General features: G+C 35.8%; 1 protein-coding gene across 3 annotated transcripts in view; it reads right to left on the bottom strand.

Moving 5' to 3' along the window:
• Window positions 1-20,609: 20,609 nt before the first annotated feature.
• Window positions 20,610-25,544, bottom strand: part of LOC138939137 (nucleolar protein 4-like) — a 65,719-nt gene continuing 60,784 nt past the window's right edge. For 2 of the 3 annotated variants that reach the window (XM_070306703.1, XM_070306705.1), the window contains exon 9: window positions 20,610-25,316. In XM_070306703.1, the coding sequence (XP_070162804.1) occupies window positions 25,150-25,316 (167 nt within the window). In that variant the 3' untranslated portion in view covers window positions 20,610-25,149. The remainder of the gene's footprint in view (window positions 25,317-25,544) is intronic. The other variant, XM_070306704.1, reaches the window with a different exon arrangement.

The raw sequence follows: 25,544 nt of genomic DNA, 5'->3' as shown, positions 1-25,544 counted from the left end.
ATGGCGTATGCACGCGAAAACTCGAGAACTGCAAGGTCATCAATGATGATATAATGAATGTTCGATAGTCCATACCGATAGATCATCGTGAAACGTTTATCTTTTAATCGATGTCGATTAAATGATTATGAATAATTTATTAACAATTGGTAGAAAAATATTTTTATAAATTTTATTTATACTTTACATTTTCTGTGACATTATAAAGAAATCATAGAAAAGTGTTTTATTAAGTTGTATACATATGTTTTATATTTTATGTGTGTGTGTGTGTGTGTAAAATTTAGAATATAATATTTTATAGTTTTAATTTTCTCTATATAAATAAATGTGTATCCTGCACACACATATACACACATATTATATCTAAAGAAAATTCTCTTCGCAAAAATGTAGGGATACAGGATTTTAACATAAATATTTTAATGACGCGTTCAATATCTATTAATACGACTTTGCGCCAATATTGTGCTCTCGCGCAAATATTTGCATTTTGATATGCTAATTATGTCAAATGCAGCAGCGTTGGAAACTCGAGTCTCGTTAATTTTGTCGAGCCGGTAACACTTAAATAGTCGGAAAGCAGCGACCACGATCGGCAGCTTCAGTCGTTTATCTATTAGCTATTACCAAGCTAGAAATCGTACGGGAGAACTTATCATCGCGTGTCCTGGCAAAGTCCAGTAAAGCCTACTTCTCCCTTTTCGATACAGATTAGATCGATTAAATTTTAATCAGTTCTGATTTAAAGCTTATACTAGTAGATTACTATATGTATTGAAAAATATGAGTATAATTTATCGATGAATTTTTATAATTTGATACTTGGTAAGCGTTTTATCTTGTTAAACACATTTTTTTTTTATTCGAGGATAGGAATTTAAAAGCATTTATTTTAAAAAGAAAACGGAATAGTGTTTTTATTTTTAATGATTTCTATTCTTAACATAAATTTACATTCGTGTTTTCTTCTTCCACAATTTCAAAGGATTCCTCTCCTTCCTGAATCCGCGGAATCCATACGGATAGGCTATTCCGGTTATATGTGCGAGTATATATTTACGTGCGAATATATATTTACGCGCATGGCGTGCATGTGTGACAGTATTATCCGGCACGCGCGCGTGTGTATTTGTCCGCTCGCACGGTCTTAAACGGCACACGGCTGCTCTCGGCGAAACAAGCGATCTAGCCAATCGAGCAAATTACCCACACTTATTCCCCAGCTAGGTACGTAAGCGAGCAGCCGGGACATCTTCATCCCGACATCGGCGGACTGCTGTTGATGCTGCAGCAGCAGCAGCAGCCGATGCAGCGCGCGCGCGCGCCGGTCTGTCCCGTAGCTTAGCCTAGCCGGCCATGATTTTTTAGCCGGTCTCACGCACGATAGATTCCATCGTTAATTATCGACGTTGCTTCTTTATCCGCGACGTGCCCCGTGACTCGTCCCCGACGAGTCCTCGTGTGAATCTGCATGACACATCCTACAGGGCGCTGACCTGCTCATTTTCACGAGCCAAGTAATAAAGAGTTTCTTTAAATATTTAGCGATGAAACTAAATGGTCGTTTGAAATCTTTAAATTGTTTTATAATTATTTACTCTTATAAAAAAATCTATATAATTATTTGTAACCACTAAGAGAGTGAAATTCTTAGGGAGGGAGCGAAAATCTTAGAAAACGAATCAGATTTTATCTTGGTGCGAATGCATTCGGATCGTGTTCACGGATGAGGCGAAGAAGTCAGTCCCACAGATTCTGCTCTTAGCGATTTATCTGTCCGTGATCCTGTTATTCCTTTGGTTGGCGATCTCGGTAAATCGTCACGATCGCGGCATGATGATAAAGCGTACAACTTTTGCCGTACAATGCCGGGGCGTGTTTGTGTTTCTCTCGAACGCGAAGCAGCAACCGTCGCGCGAGTGAAATACGGTGTCCGCGGAATGTTGCGCGAATTGCGTGTGAAACTAAGTATACGACGATGGATTAATGGACTATTTTATATTTTTTCTGCAACCGGATAATAACTGAAAATAAGACTACAAATCGATAAATGCTCAGAGTCGTACGAATCGTTCGCAACAGGATAATCTTGCGCTTACGCGTGCTTCGATATTCTGTCTTGCGCACGTTTTTCCCTTCCCTCGTAATTAGTTAAATTCGTGCGACGTTTTAATCTTGGGATTTTACGGTATAATATCAAGCAAGATATGAGATAACTGGATATTTACATGTTAAGTAGCCTTCTCTGTGTAAAATTAATGATGGTCTTCTTCTAGTTGCGACCGAGAGTATTAATAGCGTCTTTGCGAGAAAAGTGAAGTTAAGATTTTTTTATGCATAATGCTCTGAATTTTTATTAGAGATAATTTTACAATGGTACAAAAAAAAATTATTTAACTTGTACTACTTTTCCATAATTTGCAAATTACACAATGGTTTCCTCTATCCCAGCTCTCGTCAGAGATTTTTCTTATCCTACTTTGGCCGTATACTTTGGTCTTACAACTTGTTTTATTAGTACGCATTAAGCTAAGGTATATAGGCGCGTTATTTTTTATAGCGTCAAACGGGTCTCGACGCCGCAGCATTCGTTTTTGCGCCACTCGCATGTGAGAACGATTCCCCGCGTTTGAACGACGGGTGGTGGCCTTTTCGATGCGGCATAGACGACGTTACGACGTAGCCCCCTTGCCGAGGAGAACATTATCCGAACCGCTAGAAACGAGTCCTTGCGTTTCCCGCAATTAATCCGGCGTATACTTGTTTCCGTGATATTGCCCATACTATGCGAATAGAGCGCGCTCGCTCCGTAGGATTACATCTGAAAGCGAACAGAGACGACTGTTCGCTGAATCGATCGGATAGCGACGATCATGAACATTCATTGCCCGTCCAAGAACCAGCTGCCATGAAATTGCCATCGCGATAGAGCGGACTCGCGGAAACGATGCACTCCATTATTGTGACGCTTCAGTCTTCATAACTATCCACCTAACGGGCCTGATTAATTTCACCCGAGTTTCTCCGCATGTTTAAATAATAGAAATATTAATATAAATTATTATATATATTTAATTTATAATATATAATAATATATAATAATATATTATTATATAATAATATAAATATTAATATAAATATAATTAAATTTCATTCTCACACTTCCGAGAAGTGGGTCGATGATGTCAATAAAGATATTAATACAAGTCTATATAATATATATGTGTGTGTGTGTGTGTGTGTGTGTATATATATGTATTTTTTTTATCGAAGAGAATTATAAATTGGATTTGATTATATATGGTAGATACGCTGCGCACGTTTATAACATATTGCATACTTTAAAATTTATTTTTAGATATCGAACGATCAATTATATATATGTAATATTACTATATGTACATACCTATTACCCTATTACCCGTAGTCCTGGTGTATTGAATTTTGAGGGACTGAGAGAATCGTTGAATATTCGATGAGTCGCTTCGCCAAGTAAAATCGATTGAAAACAATGTTTATGGCTGCAAAATTATTTTCAAGCGCTTCGCGCGATACTTGGCTTGTGGTTGCCTGATATCATCGGTAATTCGCACGTGCAATCGAGCATATCAATGCTTCTTCTCTTAAAGGCTACTTTATAATTTTCGACGCGACTTTGCAGTACATATATGGTAGGATTATGCCAAATAGTACTTCAAAAAATCAATGTTACAATTTTTAAAAATGTTTATCTCGTATGCAAACATTTTGTTCTACATTTTTAACTTTTTTTTATAAAGGATCTTGTCTTTCTTACTTTCGATTGTATAATCAATTTGGAATAAATTCTCTGTATACAAGGTGTTTAAAATAATGTATAATATATGTATAATAAGATGTATAATAAATTCAATATTTATATGGTAAATATTGTAGGATACCCTATGCTGAGTAAAAAAAAAACATTAGTAAACATAGATCGGAAGCTCGATCCTTTCAAAGATATAAACATTTTTGTATGTTAGCATCATGATTGACTTACTTCTACGTGTCGCATGCGATGTTTACTTCAATGTTTATAAACCACGTTCTGAATATATTCATTTTGCGTACATATTTCATAACAGAAGATTTCAATCAGTTGTCATCAAACGGCGATAGCATAAATATCGAGATAAAAATTTAGACAGATTACTTTCTCACGTCGCATGCGATACGTAAAAGCCAGTAAGTCAGTCATACTAATATACAAAAATGTTTAAATCTCAAAAACGGTTGAGCTGTCGATCTATATTTATTAAGATTTTTTTATTCAGTAGGATGTGTCCCCTATCTATCATATAAATATTGAATGATTTTTTTAAACACCATATATACATATATATATGTTTATCATTAAAAATATAAATTTTCCACGCGGATAAACACACGCACATGTATCGGCTATAATATTTCCCGCGCTACTAAACACGCATCCGCATAGAACATTAGACAGTATCGGCAGTATGAAATATTTTTCCGCGCTATAAGTAAGAAGATTATTTCAAGCGCGGTTCTACTCGAGTTGTAGATCTTTCTCCAGAGATTTAATATAACATTCTATTTTAAAATAGAATATACAATAGAGATGGAAAATTTCCAAACTTGGATATTAATGAAAAAAGTTTTTAAAAAAATCTGGCATTTTTTAAAAATTATCTTTCCGAATAATATGCAGGTAACACGTTTCGATTAATCTTGACGCGGACAGCGTACACGTGGTTGCTCGTGCGGCGACATACATGGTGATTCTTTCATTCGATAGACGCACGCGAAAGAGAAAAGGTTTAGTCGCTATTGTGAGTAATCGCGTTGAAACAAAGCGGTCGATATCGCACATAGATATTTCTCAATCAGTAATAGTAACGAGAGATTAATTGATTCTAATATTCTTGCAACATGAAAGTGTTAGGCATGAGAGATCAGGATATTAATCGGTAACTAATTATTATTACGTAAAGCAGCCTACATTTTCGTAAACGACGAGGATATTTTGTAGAGAAAAGATTGTTTGAAAAAATATCTTAAAAAATAAAAGATTTTATAAGACTAATTCTCTAAAATTCGATGGGTGCGATGCTTGTGATTTTGTATAAGTTATTACCTCTACGCGAGCGTAGAGGTTGCGAGGCAAATATATTTCAATATTTAATCCGTGATTAAGGTAGCCGATAAATTGCATATCTCGCCGTTAGAGTCGGTCGTCACAATTTTATCGCTTTTTGGCTTCTATACCGTTCGCCGAGTTAGCGATCCTCGCGCGAATGGAATTTCAATCCCCGCGCAAATGGAACATCGTGGTCTCGTGGCGTAAAGGGTCACCAACCGTACCAAGTATACGAGCCGGCGGACGACTTGACGATGCTCCAGGTCGTAGCGGTCGGAGTAGTCGTTACCCAGACTAAGTGGTCCGTCGTTACCATAACCAAAGTAAGTGCTCTATATTCCACGTGTGCCGAGTTCTTCGAATAACGAGGTAATACATACACGAATATCGTCCTCGGTATCGAGGCAACAATTTAAGAACAGCGGCATGCCACTTACCTTGGGCTCTGCCCACGTCCTGCGGACACTATCGTCATATTTTGCCTTTGATAATGAAAAGTTAATCGCTAGTTGCGCGACAAAATGAGAGAGACGGGGGTGTAGATTCTTATTATAATATAGAAGAAAGATGGAAGAGATAGTCCTCAGATAGTATCACAGATTAATTAATTAATTGTTCGATGCTTATATCAATCCACTGAAATCTAATAAAAAATTTCTATTCCTTGTTTCCTAAACTTTTAACAAATGTTCAATCGTAAAATGTTAATTACTAAGATAAAATAGTCACAGATAAATTTTGGCAAAAAATTAAGTTACATCGCAATTTTGATTTGCGAGAAATACACGAGATGCATTTTCACACGCCGTAAATCCTCTCGTTAGAATGCATTATCCGGAAATTGCATCGTTATTTCGTTGGGTCACGTTCGTGTCGTTTTCTCAGCAGACAAGACGGGATCTTGTCCAATGGCTTGGTATGAATTCGCGGAGATTGAACGGGAAATTTACGCGCTTTCGCGTGCGCCGATAACAATAAATCGTCGAAATAATCGTTCTTTCCTCGCGCGACGATAGCGGAAGGATTCGGTAAGTCATTCATGGTCAGTAGTCGTGGGATTAGATCCCGAGAGGTGCGACGAGAGATGTAATGAGTGCTCTGCTCGTTACGCAACGCGGCTCGTTAGAATGAATGGCCATTTATCCTTACGGTTTCTAAGACGAGGTTGTCATAGGCGACGCGCGTCCTCGACGAAAGTCCTCGCGGAGGCGTGATGTCTTCTTGCGACATATCGATCTTTTTTTTTTTGCGTGACAATTCGTGGATTTAAACACTACCCACGTATTTAGAACGTCGTTATATTAGAAGAGGGCTGGTCCTCGTGTCTCGAGATTAGTTTGTTCTGAAAGGCGTGTCGAAAGCGACGCACCTTTTTTTTGCGAATAGACGACAAAGTTATCGGTTTCTCATCAGCATCGTTAAATGATCTCGAATAGTTTGGCAGCTCGCATACGAAAGTAGTATGTCGTCAAAGCGTTGACAAAAGAATTCATATATTTACATAACAAGAAAAGAAATATAAACGAGACATTTCCAAATTGAAACGTTCATTAAATCTTATTTTGTTATACTTGTTAACCGATTAAGTGATTACCATAATAAAAAATTTTTTTTATAAAAATTTAATCTCTACAAAATCTCTATCTCTCTTATTTAATAAGTTAATTTTTTATCCAATCTTTCATCGGGAATATCTCTCTCCAGGAATATCATACTGTTATAAATATTCTCTCTCTCTCTCTCTCTCTCTCCTGCGATAACGAGCATGGATAACTCGACATTGTACTGGATAAAAACTATACCAGTTCACTACTTCACGATAACTTACCGAGGAAGATACGCCAAGAAATTCTTTAACGACAAAGTTCTTCTCGGGAGAGAGGAACTGGTCGCTCCGGTCTTGCCCCAGTCTCTCGAATAATTAATCGACGCGAGTATTGGTCTTGCGGATATAATTAGTCCAGTCTTTATTAGACCTCAGAATTAAGGCTAGGCTATACATTTAAATACTTTATAAAGTTTTCTATTTAATCCATCTAAAAAGGGATCAATTCTCTTTTTGGCTCATATCGTGATATCTAAACTAGAATATTTTCATCATCCTGCACGGATTAATGTTAATCGTCCAGTTTTATCGCAATAAATTCTGCCTCACATTTCAGTGCATATGAATTTTTATATAAAAACAAATTAATTGCTTTTTCGCTACAAGATATTCTTGAGGAAAAACTGGTCTTGTGTGTGTGTGTGCACGATGGTAGAGATAATATCGCGGCGAATTTCTCGTTTAATCAAACTCGAAACTTGGATTTTCATGTCATCTCGATACACTTTAGCTAGTTATTCGTTATCGAGTAACGAGAATTTCGTCTCGATACGAATATATGGACAAGGGTGCAGCAGCAGCCGAGCCGCGCAATGCGCCTCGCGGGTCAAAGGGTAGCACGTTTCTCTCATTATGTTCTTCGCCTCTTGGAAATCCTAACTGTACAGTGTACTCACCCCGCCCAAACAAGTTGCCATCACCATCACCGCCGCCACCGTACATGGAACGCAGGAACGTGGTCGATTATTTCGCCGAGTCCTCGATGAGGGAGCGTGCGAGAAGGTCTCGGACTGCACGATGCGCGCTAAGGGTCTCTTCGAGAATCGGTCATCGTAATTTACGACGACGGAAGCGACCGGCGTCGCCTCGATCATTAAACTCCGTCGATTTTTGCGCAACGTAAATTATGATTTTTATCAAATAAAGAGACACGGGTTACAAATATACGCGAATCGGAGGTAGGATTTTATCGCGGTTCAAAATTAAACGTGTATCTTTTCGTCGATTTAAATTTTTGAAATCTCTCATATATTTACGTAATTTATTTTATTCGAATAAAAATTCAAGGGATTTCAAATTTGTTTATATTGAATTCACGCAATAAATATTACTCTCTACATCGGCGTTCGTTATAACTCGTTATATCATCGTAACAATATAGATATCTATGCGGGATGTCGGTTTCGAAATGGCCTTTTCTCGCAAAACAACTTTACTGGAACGAAATGAAAATTTGCGATTACCGGCTGAGGCTGATTAACATTACGTACAATATAATACACTCTCTCACGCGAGAGATGTTAAAGATCGAGGTATATCTTCCCTTTCCCTCGTAGCGATGATCCACGAACGATACATGTCGAGTAAGTTCGTAACCCCGAGGTGCTTTCTTAGAACGTAGGGTTTATTAATCGGCGATAATGCACGGCAAGGTTGCCACGCGATAGCGCCGGAGTCACGCCATCTCGAGAAATGCCGTCGTCGCTTGCCGTGCCTTCCTATGTAATATACGACGTCCACTTTTCTGATATACGATTACGTTACGAGACGGTGGAAAGAATATTTTGATATTTTTCCGCGACGAGATGATATAAATAACGAGTATAAGCGGTCGTTGCCGGGCGTGGGCCGCGAGTTTCCAATCAGCTCCGTAATCGTTTTAGGAGAATCATTTAAGGAAGAATTACTTTTTCAACGTGATACACGCACACATATTTGCGCATCCCATTAATAATATTATCAGCTAATTATGTTGCGACAAGAATTTAATTAATTACTCTTTGAATTAAGTCATAAAATAACGAGGCTGACGTTTGAAAGTTTGCGTAACACGATATCGCGTAACGAGTAATTGCCAGTCTAATCGTTTACGCTAATTTTATCGATATTTATACGGATTATTTGGACGGATATTACGAAGATGAAAAAGCGCGATCTGCAATTTTAGGGCAGTATTTTAATTAGCCTGGATAATCGAGTCCGCTCGGAATTGTCGATCGCGATAATGACATTTGCACGCTGAACGTTGCAACTAGTCTTGTCGTAATCCGTTAACGAAACTAATCTCAATTCAAGTCTGAAATACCCCTCCTCCCTCTCTTCCTCCTCCTCTTGTACGCGATAATGAGGTTCACCGCGCACCATCGAGACCGGCGCACAAGGTACACGAATAGTCGTCGCGACTTATCTACTTTCACATTCCGCTGAGCGCGAAACGATTTGCCTCCGGTGCTTTATTAACGGACTTTAATTGCGAGTGCAACAACCCGCCGTATTCGGCGACCATTAATCTCATTTGTCGACGCCATGCATATTTCCCGGTGTATACGATGTATTATTCCAAGCGTTGATATAATCTCGCTTGAAAAAAATCTCGACGCTGCGTATGATTGATTTGTAATTAATAAAATTGTTGGAATAAAATTGCAGCTTTGGAGTATCCGAATGAGATTTGTCTATCTCGCGTATTAATTATCGTCTATTTGCTTATGGCATATTATATGTACGATATATCCAGAAATCTCCAAGGCATTGTAAGATTAATATCGTTTCTATTTTGCGTAAGTTAATTTATAACAAAAACAGAGAGAGAGAGAGAGAGAGAGCGAATCGGAGATGAAATATCAGAAACGTGCTGACAAAATTCTCTATTTAGCGCATATTACAGACAGATATGCTGATATGTGAATTAGTCTTCTCTCCCAAAATCTCCTTTATTATTAGAATTTATTGCAAACGTACAATTAGGTATGTACTTGTATCAATTATTTATTTTAATATATTTTTTGTAAATGATTATTGAAAAAAAAAAAAATTACTGACTTTCGCATCTTTAATCGATTATCGAAGAATCGTCGGCAAAGTTGGCCGCTGGTCCAGCGGTCAAGAATCTCGCGCGCGAGAAAAGAAAAAAGCAACGGGTGTAAAAAAGCAAAGAGTCCTTCCCCCTATGGATCGTACACACGGTTAGGTCCTCTCCCGGCAGAGGATCTTAAAGGGGTACTCGCATGCGACATGCGACATGCGATCGACCTCGCGCGAGTATGTCCCACCAATCCGAGATGTGTAACGTGTCCTAGGAATTTTATTTATTAAACGAACTAATTACCACGATTAGTTATCGGCGAGACACGCGCGTTTCTCCACCCAAGGACGCGGAAATTCGCAGGATATTCGAGATATTCTTGGGGCTTAGGATATCTCTGAAATAGCAATTACTCACAAGTAGCGGTCTCACGGAAAGATTAAGGACTTATTACGGCTATGACGGACGATTAATGACGGTCGGTTATCATAGCTTTTACACAACGCACGCTACCTAACCGTGGCACTAGGCAAATAAATTCGTCGGCTTCTGATTAAAACAAGAAGCATGCGTCACGGGCGTGTCCGCTATTTATCGCAGCTCATTCAAATCTCCAATTGAGGCGTTTCTGATCGCATTGTAAAGTCGAGCTTGTATTCAATTTCTAAGAGTAAGCTTGTCGTCGATAGAGAGCACATTATTATTATTACAATTGATATTATTTACAACGATGTTGATCTCATCTTTTCTCTTTGAATCTACAGGTTATCGATTTTATTCCGCTTCATATCAATGACAATAATTGAAAAGAGCCGAAGGCGAATGTTGGAAGCTTGAGAATCCCTTTGTAAAAATTTAGAAATTGATCCTTGATTTCGAGATCTTCTAGATATACGATATTATAAATATATCTTAATTCTTTCTAATTACATACGTATATATTTTTTAATTTATTATTGCTTTTCGAGATCTTAAGATTTTGCATATTAAAACACGAATTGCGTAATTATATAATATGAAATATCTATTAGTAGAAGAAATCAAATCCGAAAAAAAAATTGAAACAAATTTAAAGATTTTATTATCGATAACGAAAGCGATATTGGAAACTAGACGAGTTTCTCGAACGATAACGCGATAATACAAAAACGCGAAAACGTGTGCGCAAAATTTGCGTGCCATTGCTGCATTAAATAATTTTTATGACCTTCGGAAGGAAGAGGAAGAGAAGATAGATACGCGGCGTCGAGAAATTCATCTGGTTGTTAAACGAAAGCGAGTTTATTGTATCCACGCGAATAGCGGCACGAACTCGCCGCGCGCAAATTTGTGCCTTGTAATTATCGTCTTATACCCAACATCATAATCTTAACGTGACCTTCCTTCGAATCGAACGATTCGAGATGCCGCAAAGACAGTTTTTGTCTATGATGGAATTTACACAATTGTAAGGCGTCCGTTACCAAATAAATACAGACGTTATAGACACGGATTTAATAACCGGTTTCGTCTTTCGGTTAACGCACTATGTATATATATATATATATATATATATATATATATATACAATACATTGATTGTAAGATATACTTATTGTTAGCGCGATTAGCGTCGACCGATCGGTAATCGATCAACTAACGTCATAGCGACACAAATTTATCGCCGAAGGCTATAAATTTGATTGAAGTCATCGATCGACACATTGACGAATGCTGGACATTTTTATATATTTTATCTCCTGCCGTATTTTCTTCATTCTTATTTTACCTCTCATTTCGTAATTTTCTCGTCATTACTTACCTTGCCAGTTTCAACCGGTTCTGTCATGAACATCTCCCCTCCCTCTCCTTCGTTTTTCTTCGAAATATATTATCGATAATAAAAATTATTCATTTGAAATTAAAACTGCTGTGGGGTATATTAAAATTTCCTATTCCTTTCTCTTCTTTTTTCTCTCCTCTCTTTTCATGTTTAATACACAAGTATGCACATGTGCACACAAATAATTTATTTCACGAACAACTACTTTCGTCATGCTTCGCAAAAAGGTTTAACGCTCTTCGGGATCGCTATTTTCTATTTTTCCGAGAAAATGGGGCTGTTTAGGTAAAAATCTCGCGTAACGCGTTAGAATCACGCGAGGCTAAAATTGCTCGAGGCTGTGCCAAGCGCAACGGAAGTGGCGATATTATTATAGTCGCACCTGGGACCCTGGGAGTGAATCGCGGGACGGAAATGTGGAAATATTCTACGCGCACGACGTACATGGAAACAAACACATTAACAAACGCTCCATCTTCGACTAGAAACCAAACGAAATTATGAAAATATCCTTGAAATGTCACTCTTTATTATTGGTATTCCGGGTTATAGAATTATTTGCGCAAAATGTCTCGCGAACGAAATTATTTCACGGTAAATTAAGAAATTTCGGAACAATATGTGACCCATATTAAGTTAGCCCCCCCACCAACGCCAAATTAAATCAAATACATCAAATAATTTAGTGCTAATTATGTGCTAATTAGTTGCCGTAGTCCGAATTTTGTTGCTCAAACCGTTTAGCAGGAATTTACATTCAAAGTGGGGGGTGCTAGCTTGACATTAAGCCAGCCCCCCCCCCCCCATAGTGAAAAAAAAGTATCGATTTTTAATACTTTAAGACGAGCAACAAATTCAGTTTCTTATATATTTCGATAGTATATTGTCCACAGATTATTTTAATACCAAAAACATGCGAGCAACAAATTCTTTTAGTTAATTTATATAATATAAGAGCGCGTCGTATAGGGTCCGCGGCGACAAAGTATCGATTTTTGATACTTTAAGACGAGCAACAAATTCAGTTTCTTATATATATCGATAGTACATCGTCCACAGATTATTTTAGTACCAAATACATGCGAGCGATACATTTTTTTATTTACTTTTACTTCGCGCAAGTGAATGGTACGGCGCGGCGAGACTGAGTATATAGTGGTATTAATTAAATAATATACTTTTTTTAAAATATTTTTATGTTATTTTAGAGCAACAAAATAGCAACAAATTCAAGTGTATTTTATTTTTTGATTCGAGCTTTATATATATTTTTTTCACTATGGGGGGGGGGGGGGGCTGGCTTAATGTCAAGCTAGCACCCCCCACTTTGAATGTAAATTCCTGCTAAACGGTTTGAGCAACCAAATTCGGACTACGGCAACTAATTAGCACATAATTAGCACTAAATTATTTGATGTATTCGATTTAATTTGGCGTTGGTGGGGGGGCTAACTTAATATGGGTCGATAATGAATAGCCCAGACTAGAAACGAATTAACGTGGAATGAATATTACAATACAACATAATAAGCATTTCGATAACTTTTCGCGCGATGAGCTGTTTAATCACGCGAGCAAACGCGAGTTTTCGCTACGGATGAGTAAAGCGCAAAGGGCCCGCGTGCGTTCATTCCCGACAAAAATGAGAATGAGAGAGGTAGTTACCCCCAAAATTCACTTTCGATGGATGAAAAGATGCGAGAGATACGGAACGCAACCGTAATACGTCTCGATAATCGCGCTTGTGTGAAGAGCGTTACGGAAAATTTAGGTTGGACGGTTAGGTGGGGGGAGGGGAGGGGAATGTCGTCGAATATCTCTTCCAAGAACAGGAGCGAGCGAGTTTTTTGCGAGAAAAAAATCGTGCGCCAAAAAACCTTCGCGATACGAACAAGGATAAGATAACGAAGCTCGAGCGATACTTTTGCAATCTCGCGATTATTTTCTGGCGAAATTATACATATAATCGAAGAAGAATCATATATTTTAAAAGAATATTAAAGTATATTGAAATACGAAACGTGTGAAAAACGCGACGCGAAGTTTCACCAATTGTAAAATTTCTCACTTAGCTGTTGGTACTCGTGGTTTCTCGCGGCATTTCAGAGACATCGATTAACGTTGACACGTCACTCTTAATTGGATTTCAGTAACATCCATAGTTTTAAAACTAACCAATCACCAATCAAGAATCGAATGACCGTGATTGGTCAATTTTACAACCATGAATATTATTAAACCTGACGTGTAAAATTAGTCGACTAACTGTCGATTAACCGAACACATTTTTTTTTTCTCTTAAATAAGAATATTTTATTAGGAATGTTCGTATGTGGTATGTGAGCTGCTTTTCAGAGATATATTCCTCCTCGAATCTTACACATTCTATTCAACGATTATTCTCGTTGTATTATCGTTTCGCCATGAAAATTGATCGAGATTTTGTAATATAAGCTCTCTCTCTCTCTTTCTCTCGAGCCGCGCTTCTTTGTTTATATCTGAATGTTTACATCCAACTTTTTTGAACGCTTCTGTACCGAGACGTTCGGCGACGCGGTCCTCCCCTCTCTTCACCTACCCGTCGAGCCTAAATTTTCCGTAATCGTGTCAGTCCCTTCGTACAAGCGCGAGTGTCAAGACGAATTACGGTCGCGCTCCGTGTTTCTCGCGTCTTTTTATCCGTCGAAAGTGAGATCCGCGTACGAACGAGTGTCGGGGGGGTCTTGTATCGAATAACAGGCGATTATCCGAGTGTAATATATTAACCCGTGTAATCGTGATTAAGGCATCTTTCGATATATATATACTCGCAAACGACAAGATTTTTCCCACGCATCTTTTATCTATCGAAAATGAATTTCGCATCCGAACGAATATTCGAAATATTCGAATCGAGAGTAATTTGTAGTTTTGATATATCGACTTTATAATACGATACAACGATCGATGAATACATTATTTAACATATTTTTAGGCGCTGAAATAATTTACTCGCTGTCGTATATAATAATATTGCGTTGAAAATATAAGCGCGTCGCGTTCGACACGTTTCTGCTTTAATATTCTTTAATATTGTTTTCAAATGTAATCCTTTTTTCAAAGTTATATTCACAATTTCATAAATCGAGATCGCAAAAGAGCGTCGCTCGAGCTAGTTTGATTTATCTCGCGCAGGATTTTTCGCGTACGGTTTATTTCTTGGAAGAGACGCGCTCGCTCCTTTTCCTGGAACGGATATTCGACGACGCGTTCCCCCCTCCCCATCTACTACTACTCAACCTGCCTAAATTTTCCGTAACCGTTACAGTAACCGTCGTATTGCATTAGCGTGCGAGATTGAAATATTCTTTCCGTATTTCTCGCCTTTTTTTATCCATCACAAGTTTATCCCGTGTATAAAGTGGATGTCGTGAGTATCGGGAATGTCGATTAGAATCACGGAAAATCGTCTCCGTCCATTTATTAATACGCGATTATATGTTCTTTCATGTTTATAATCGGCATGGAAATAATTTTACCGCGTCATTGCATATGGCGGATTTTGGACTACGAGTGAAATAGTGATTATGAGAATAGTGATTATGCACGAGTGGACAAATTGATAGACTGTCTCGTCTCAATTTGAAGCGAAGGGAGCAACCGGAAACGGAAGGGATCTCGCGATGACCAGATGCGGAAAGAAGTGAGACATGCAAGGGCGGTGCATCGGTCGGTCAGTAGAATTTATTATTAAACATTTAAAATTGTCAATATAATTTTTAGTTTATGGAAACAATAGTATTGAAAAATCGGGGGTTTTTTTTTTTTTTTATTATTAATGATTTATAGCTCATGTATAAATATTTAGAATTATAACTGACCATATTATCTTTGCCTTGATTATTTCTATTATTCGTCATTGATGATTACTGATGATTTCATAATTATAATCGTTGAGCGCATTAATTTTACTATTTTATTAGCATTCGAACTCGATCATTAATACGATTACATTTTATTTAACTCTGATCACTCTGTAATCTTAACATCCTTAACGCGTCATCTTTAGAGAATGAAAATTATCAAACATGTGCATTAACAAAATTAACAATATGCATGTCAATTTATTTTTTAATTTATGGAAACGATGGTATTGAAAAATCGAGTTGTTTTTGATTAATTATTTATAATCTGATAATCATATAAATATTTAGAATTAAAACTGACCATATTATCTTTGCCTTGATTATTTCTATTATTCATCATTGATGATTATTAATGATTTCATAATTATAATCGTTGAGCGCATTAATTTTACTATTTTATTAGCATTCGAAATCATCATTAATACGATTACATTTTATTTAACTCTGATCACTCTGTAATCTTAACATATATCTTTAACGCGTCATTCTTAAAAAATGAAAATTATCCAACATGTATATTAACAAAATTAAGAATACGCATTTTGTCTAAAAAAGACGGGAGAAAGAAACGGTGAAATTAATGCGCTTTTAAAGCTTAAATTACATCTCCAATATGCAATAATAAATTTAAAATACATATAGCGAATATATATAGAGTTTAAAATAGCTCGTGATTGAAAATTATATTTAGACTTTAAGTATTTGTTTTTTAACATACCGTAAAGCTTTTTATTATGTCAGGTATTTTGCATAATTTATATTTAAACTCTATATTTACATGGTTCTATATTAAAGTGCATTTGTCTGTCCCCTAATGCATTTGCATTTTTCTTCTCATGATGATCGAGCAGTTTGACGAGACGTAGTGAAAACAATGAAGGAGAAATTTTTAATAACGATGTCAAGTTTTTAAACGAGAGTGATGTTATGAAAAAAATTATTAATTATCAAGTAATTAAAAAATAAATTGAAAATTTATAATACAAAATTTTTATAATGTATACATATCTAACTATATATACATATCGTTATTCTAAATATATTTTTTTCAGTTTATTGTAGTTTATTTTTATATAACGTACTTTTATACGTATAAAATGCTGTCCATTTAAATTGTAGATTTTAGATAAATTTTTCATTTGTTTCACAGTAAATCAAAACGCGATAAATTACATATTCAGAGTAAAACGAAACAAAAGAAAATATTACTTAGATTATTATGTTGTATTGTAATATTCATTCCACGTTAATTCGTTTCTAGTCTGGGCTATTCATTATCGACCCATATTAAGTTAGCCCCCCCACCAACGCCAAATTAAATCGAATACATCAAATAATTTAGTGCTAATTATGTGCTAATTAGTTGCCGTAGTCCGAATTTTGTTGCTCAAACCGTTTAGCAGGAATTTACATTCAAAGTGGGGGGTGCTAGCTTGACGTTAAGCCAGCCCCCCCCCCCCATAGTGAAAAAAAAGTATCGATTTTTGATACTCTAAGACGAGCAACAAATTCAGTTTCTTATATATTTCGATAGTATATTGTCCACAGATTATTTTAATACCAAAAACATGCGAGCAACAAATTCTTTTAGTTAATTTATATAATATAATAGCGCGTCGTATAGGGTCCGCGGCGACAAAGTATCGATTTTTAATACTTTAAGACGAGCAACAAATTCAGTTTCTCATATATTTCGACAGTATATTGTCCACAGATTATTTTAGTACCAAATACATGCGAGCGATACATTTTTTTATTTACTTTTACTTCGCGCAAGTGAATGGTACGGCGCGGCGAGACTGAGTATATAGTGGTATTAATTAAATAATATACTTTTTTAAAAATATTTTTATGTTATTTTAGAGCCACAAATTCTAGTGTATTTTATTTTTTGATTCGAGCTTTATATATATTTTTTTCACTATGGGGGGGGGGGGGGCTGGCTTAATGTCAAGCTAGCACCCCCCACTTTGAATGTAAATTCCTGCTAAACGGTTTGAGCAACAAAATTCGGACTACGGCAACTAATTAGCACATAATTAGCACTAAATTATTTGATGTATTTGATTTAATTTGGCGTTGGTGGGGGGGCTAACTTAATATGGGTCAATATGTGACCGAAATAACGATAAAGCTTTCATTTTATTTCCTATTAAAATGCCTGACATCACTGGTGTTATCTTTGTGAAGTTGACACACTATTTTCAGAATTTCTATATAATTGATAGAATTATTACAATGGGAGTGAGATGATTCTATTAATTATACAGAAAAGAGAGCACTATTGATTCTAGAGCCCATTGTTGCTACTCCTACACTTGTTAATAAATATTTGCGTAATTATTCTGCTATAAGCAAGCTTATCGATCTTGCCGCGTTGGCGTGATACGCGAAAGCGAGTCTCGTTATAAATATTAATTAATTAACTAGTCACATATAAGGCACAACTATTGCTCATTTCTAATGAGATCTTGTTACTGTTTTTATGATATATTCGGTCGATCATAATACACAAGCTATAAAAACAAATTGATAATAAATGTTAATTTTATGATTATTATAGACACATTATATTTATATAAACATATATCTTCCAATTAAACTCAGTGTGGAAATAATACATAATCGAATAAAAATGAAATATTTTTATATAAATATTGTATTATGTCTTTATATAAATTAGATGAATTATAAAATTTGCAAAATTAATACATTTACTTATACTACTTTACGAATTTATTATGAGTTTAAGAATATGTGAAATCTCTCGACATATATTACTATCAACACGATGTGCTTTTCTTTCTATAATAAATATTATAATATATATTGTATACACACTATGGTATACACCATGAATGCGTATATACATGTAAAAATATTTTACACGTAGTACGTTACAGTTACGTTATTTTTGGCAAGATTTTTTGTGTTTGTTATTATATTTCGCGTTTCACTTTGAAAATCGGCCAACGGAACAAAATCTTATCATTTCAGGCGGGATCATCTTCCGGAAAAGATAATCTCGCTGAGAGATCTTGCCGGGCATCAGCTTTGCCAATACGTGAGAAAGGAGTTATTGCTACAAAGACATTCGTTATAGTTGCGCCCGGTCTAACCGAGGATGACGAGTCTGTTAGATATTATTTCGCCGATCAACACGTGAAATACCATACGTTTCTATATCTAGAAGCGAGACGTGCGTGTACATACACATAGATGTATTTACACCCGCGAACGTTCTCATCTATGGCTTTCGAGGATCGTAGAAAACACACTGACCTAGATGCGCTTACGTGACGGACCGTCTCGTCACGACGCGACCACGTGTGAATTTTCATAACGTGTCGATGCGGCGCTACATTCCCGAGCAGTTTAATTATGCAAACTTGCACCTGCTTACAAACTGACCGTCCTACTTGGGCGAGGTTATGAGGTCGTTAATAGAGAGCGGGGGGGTCGGTGTTCTACATAGTTAATCTTCATCCTTGGTAAATGAGTATACAAAATTTAGAATCTTATTATAATGAAAAACTTTGTATCAAGAGATTGATTATTCATTGTAATGTACAAAAAATATCATATTAATTGAGTTATTTTTCTCGGATAAACTATTTCTAAAACAAACCGATTGGCGTGAAAAAATTTAACGCATGTGTACATTTGTAAAATCGTATATGTATGTTCGTCCGAAAACTATTCGTTTTATAGTAGACAGGACGTTCTGCTGAAATTTGCGGGCCATTCGACGAATGCAAGCATCTTCGTAAAGTCCATGATGCATTGTCGTCGGTTGATAAAAGTTATTCCGTGAGACTTGGCGCAGAAAACGACTTTACGATTGTTGGCGAAGAAGCGGTCTCGTTTGATATCCCTCGTCTCGGGACACACGGACCGATCTTCATTGCGTGTACACGCGCACTTTACGTCAAATTTCGTGTCGTTTGCTAAAATAAACATAGTCAATAGCTATTTTTCGAAAACGATGGTAAATGATTGTACTCGTCCAGTACATGATCCGATCCTACATATCTCAGAAGACCGCGTATCGAGATCGCGCTATTGTTAACAATAGTTTTTCGCTGCTCGATGATGCATTTCTACATCTTTGTCATTGTCTTCGCAAAGGAGTAAAAACTCACAAAAAATATATATATTATTTCCATATTCCTATAGCAGCTATTAAATTAAATGATTTTTATACTATATATTAATAATTACTAGAATAATATCGCGATATATATATATATATATATATATATATATATTTTTTTTTTTATTTTAATGTCAACGAATTTAAAAATATCAGGGAAAAAACGATTATTGACTCAAGGATCAATGGAGCGAAACGTTTGTAACGACGCGGCCTACCAAACGCGATCCAAGTTGCTCTGTTCGAGTTAATCGTGCCATTTTGCAATCTTCTCGCATCAAAGATTGCGCCGATTCGTTTGACTTTTCATTGTACAATGTATAAGATTATATTGCACTACCGCAGAATGATATCATTTTTCAGATTCGTATTAAAGAATAGGCTGAGCGATTTTGCTAATTAAATAGTACTTTGCTTATCGCTTATACACTTCAGTGACATCCTTTACGTAAAGAAAAAGAAATCGGTATATCGTAATAAAAATATATATTCAACAATAAAATGTCATGATTAAGTTAGATTAAAATATATCGACAGTATAATGTACATTTCTTATTTGGTGCGTATAAAATAAACAACGTCCACAAAACTTTTCAAAAAGGTGAACGAATGGACATAATAAACATTAATTCTTACCACATTGTTGCGAGAAGGTAGAGTTTCGCAATCCGGCCAAGATCGTGATCTTGCGGCGCACCGGTGCTTATTCAACTTTCCATTGCTTTCCATTTCGTTCGATATGTATATGCACATAATACATTATCGGGTCGATTGCTCGTCGCATTTAAAGGCGCCGCGATTATGCATGCGTCTGAGATATTTATGACTGCGCACAGACCGCAGCTTTACGAGATTTTTTCGCCGACGTTAGTCAAGCGAAAAGACCAACGGGGGGGGGGGGGGGATCGAGTCGTAAATCTTGCCGGAATGCAGATAGGACGCTGAACAATTAAAACAGCCAGAATCCAAGTATAAGTTGAATAATCGATTATATTTGGTAAAACATTTACAAGGTAATAAGACTTTTTTTTTTTTTTTTCCTTTTCATTTAACGTGTGTTACATTTACAGGCAAGGCATCCTCAAGAACCGTACCAACTCTACAATAATCGTAGTAATGTATAATGTTACTTATAAGAAAAGTATGTACCATCAAATTATCGTTATTATTAATATTAATATTCTTTGACGGTATATTATATTATACTACTCTTATCATTTCTTTAGGAACAAATACATATTTTTTTTTCTTTAATCAATATACATCAATTCGCGACTATATATGAACCACTTCCGCATAGGCGAATTAAGGTACACACGACGGACACTTTTTTTATCAAACAGGAAAAAAAGAAGAACGGAGTAAGTGTCGCACATTTCCTCGGTCTCTATAAAGTCCTTCACAATTTCGCCTTCTTCGTCTTTCCCTTTTCCTTTTACTGTGTATTTCGAATGTGTCATGAATCCGACTTTTCCCCAAAACGGGCAACGCGCGTTATCTATGACACGATCAACTCGATTCGATTCTTATTTATAGTCGAGAACAACATTCGATACAATAAATTCTTTCCAATTGCTTTACGAATTTTATGATAAATAATGATAAATAATCGTCGCGGCATAATTATAAATATCAATTATTAGCAGAGCCCGCAGTGAACATTATTGCTAGTCGGATTCGCGGGGGAGAGAGAAATATGTAGTTCGCAAAAGGAGCTCGGTCCTCGCAAATATGTAGTTACAAAGATCTGAGCGGTGGATTACATATAAATGTACAATGCTAGCGATAAGATATGAACTGTCGATAGCTTATATTCGTAAAGAAATATGATGCCTGCTTGAAATCAATAAGACAATGCGCGGAAAGACGTTGAAGGAAGGGTGGGAGGGAGGGAGGGAGGGGCTGAGATGAGATTATTTACGTCGTGCATGATAGAAACATGATCGTGATGACGACTATAATAATACACGGTATCGCTATAGTATAGACTATTGCACTATGTCGATTAGAGACATGTCCGATTACTATGGTATACGGGCAAAAAATTGTATTCGGCGCGATGTGTTCGTATCTTCATCGCAAGAGTATTTGAGTTTGAAGTGATTGAAGAGGTAAGAATTATAATTCCAATCGAAACGCTTTATTCGGTACTCTCTTACTAAATGTGCCGCAAACATTATTGTGAGTTTGATCGCGTGATTCGGGCGCGTTTTACCATGGCTATCTGCTTGCAAACGGAAAAGGAAAAAGGAAGTACTTTTTCTCGTCGATCAATAAAAGTCGTGATTCCTATAGAACCTTTGATGAGCGCACATTCAGCGATCGCGCATATATTGTTACACACACATGCACACATGCATACATTTTTCTCGCTTCTCTCTCTCTCTTTCTCTCTCATGTAATTTTTTTCCTAATAATATTCTCTCTCTAACGTTTCCTCGTTTGTCATCCTGTAATCCTTCCATATACTTCTATTTGCTTTGCTCCCATTGGAATGTTCTGCATTTGAAGTTCAACGGTAATAGCAATCGGCACAATCTCATTCGCATAAAGAGATATTTTACATTTATATATATATATATTCTTTTTACTTAAATCTAGTTACTTAAAAATCTAGTTACTTAAACAACTTAATTTCTATAATCTGTATATGTACTCCGACAATGTATATAAACTATGTACAAAACAACGACGAAGCGTTGACTTAACAAGCGGAAATTTCTTGTTGAAAATGATATTGGAACTATTGAGAGATAGAGCAAACTATTCGTACAAATATCTCGCTCTTTGTTTTTGCTCTTTGAGATTTGTAACCAATAACATCATTATGACGAAAATCATGTTAGATGACGATATAGTGACGATGATAATAGTAAAAATATAATATCGATAATTATCATAGCAATATAACAATGTGTTAATGATAATAAGAGAAATAATAGATAAATTCATAATCAGAGATGACATATACAGTTATCACGTAATCCACAAATAATCGTCGTTATTTATCTTCGTTTGATTAGTCAACGAAGAAAATAATTTTACGGTTTTGTTAAAAACAATATTGTCTAAAAGAAAATGAGAACGAAAAGAAAAAGACGCGATTTTTACATAGTATTATAGGTACATTAACGATAATATTAGTGTTCTTTGGTAACACAGTGATGCGTCCGGAGACCACGAATACGATTATATTGTCCGATCGTGACAAGATGGTCCCGAAATTATATTCTCGATCACTACGCTCCTTTGCCTCTGATCTGACTATATTACGACCACGTTGTACAATTATCGTTAATCAATTAATCAATTAATCAATCTCCTTTGACGAATCTTCTGACGCGTCGCCAATAAAAAAATCCATCTTGTCTTGCAATCTATTTATTATATACACGTGTATCAATGCGCAAACGCATTTCTTTCTATGTACACGTATGACTGCCGTAAAATCTTCTTGAGCTATTTACTTCAAAAATGGCGAAAAGTAATTTTTTTTTTTTTTTTTAAATCTTTCCACGATACACATTTCTCTCTCACACACACACACACACACACACACACACACACACACACACACACATTATTTTATATTTTATCTAAAGCGCTTTCTGTGAAAATTTTATGTATTCGCCACTCTCAAAGTGAATAGTGCAATTCACTCGCGCTCTCTTGTGAAATATCGACGTTCTTTCGCGTGAGAGTAACTATTTGTATTATATAATTTACGTCATATGTACATAACGACAACAAATAGATTAGCGAAATTAGCTTCTTGTAAGAACACGTGACAGCTTCTTCATCGGCCATCATCAAAACGGTGAATATACTTGTAGTAGAATTATGGAGCTCACGAGCTGTTTTTCAAAGCTTACGAATCTGAATAGGAAAAACTGCAAGCGCGTCAGCTGACTTTAAAGAAAAAGTTCCGGGACGCTTCCATTTTTGTTAAGAAATATGTACTAACAGTACATGCTTTCGAATCGACTTGTCATCCGGAAGCTTTCCCAACATTTTTCATACATTGGCGCATGTATCCTAATTCATTGCATCATCCTTTAAGCTTATCGGTAATGAAGTAACTATATTTCATAATTCCTCTTTATGCACACCCTGTTCAAATAGTTTTCTTAAATCTAAAATTAAAAATGCATTATGGCGACGCGCGTAATGAAATATGGCATTTCTTACCCATTTTATATTGTATTTCTCTCAGAAAGAATTATATTTTTTAATTTTATATATATGCTAAAATCAAAATTAGGTTTTGTAAATATCCTATTTTTTAATTTTATATATATATATATATATATATATATATATATATATATATAATTAAAGAAACTAATCTCTTTCTCTCGCTCTTTTTCTGAATTACTTCACAATGAACGTAGATTTCTTTGTTATTTCTTTGTCTCTTTGCACTATTTACATCGAGAATGGCAATATACGTAGAATTTTCAGAAATCGATTCAGAAAAAAATATAAAATGATCCGAAACAGATATATAATATATTTTAGAGAGATCATAAGATTTACTTTTTGTCATTTTTGAAGTAAGAGGACAAAAATCGAAGCTAAAATTCCGATGAAAGGTTCACATAACTCTGTTTTCTCTTTAATAAAAATATAAAATGAATAAAAAATGCATATTTCATTACGCGCAGTCGCCACAATACATTTCTAACTCTAGAGTTAAGGAAACTATTCAAACATAATATACAGAAAGAGGAATTACGAAATATTTACTTAATTACTGATAAGCTTAAAGGATGATACGGCGAATTAGGATGCACACACCAATGTAAGAAAGATGTTGTGGAAAGTTTCCGAACAACAAGAAGTCATTTGAAAGCCTTCTGCTGATGAAAAGAGCGATCTTTATGCAGATTCATCATAATTAGATTAAAAACGTAAAAAATATAAATATATAAATATATATATATATATATATATATATTTATTTATATTTATATATGTATGTATGTATTTGTATACATTGTATATAAACTTTGTATGTATGTATAACTTTATATTTGGCATTTTTAATCAAATTATAATACATTCGCATAAAGATCACTCTTTTCTAATATTTTCTAATATGAGCCCTGCATCGCGATTTCAAACTCGACCTTTATATTTTCGTCAAAGAAATCTTTTTGTCTATTATGAAGTAATTTCGATTAATTTCTCTAATTAATATCAAACTAGTTTATCATTTAAATATAAATTTGCATTCTCGTTTTGTTAGATCAAATTCGATCCGTTTAGCGCAAGTAGATCACTTTGCAGCAGAGGGTAAGTTTATATAAGAAAAGTCGCATTGCCGACAGAGTACAAACGCCCTTGAAGAACTATCAATGAATCTACATTGAATCTCCAACGTTACTCTCGATGAGCAAATAGAGCTCGCAGTGTCTATATCATGTTGGTACATCAATACTCGCATCGCTTTCCCGTCAATTATTGTGATTATGAGCCAAGCAGCTGAGCGCTGGCCATATAAATGTAGCTCTATGGTTGCTGGAGCAACAGTTGCTCCAGCTCGTCGGCGGATCTGAGCAAAAAGGCGGCAGATTCCCGATATCCAGTTATCAGTTGCCTCACCGCGGTCATTTCCGTCGCGTTCAACTTATGACTTAGCAGTGGCTTCGTGTTCTTCATGCTAAGGTCCGTCGGTCCTGCAAGAATAACGCGAATTTAAAATCGATCGCAATTTAAACGTTGTCATGATTCACACACACACACACATTCAAGCATGCACATATTCTATGTTATAAAATCAATTTTAAGTCATATTATTGAGTTCTGGAACGTTATTGCACTATCGCAAAAATATTGTAGAAGATGACAATCGAAGAAATGTTTGCTTGAATTAATCTGTGTAATTAATTTTTCTAAAACTAAAA

The sequence above is a fragment of the Polyergus mexicanus genome, unplaced genomic scaffold (assembly GCF_030449975.1).
Source record: "Polyergus mexicanus isolate NDT 795.1 unplaced genomic scaffold, iyPolMexi1.0 SCAF_14, whole genome shotgun sequence".
NCBI lineage: Eukaryota > Metazoa > Arthropoda > Insecta > Hymenoptera > Formicidae > Polyergus > Polyergus mexicanus.
This window is presented reverse-complemented; position numbering and strand designations above follow the sequence as displayed.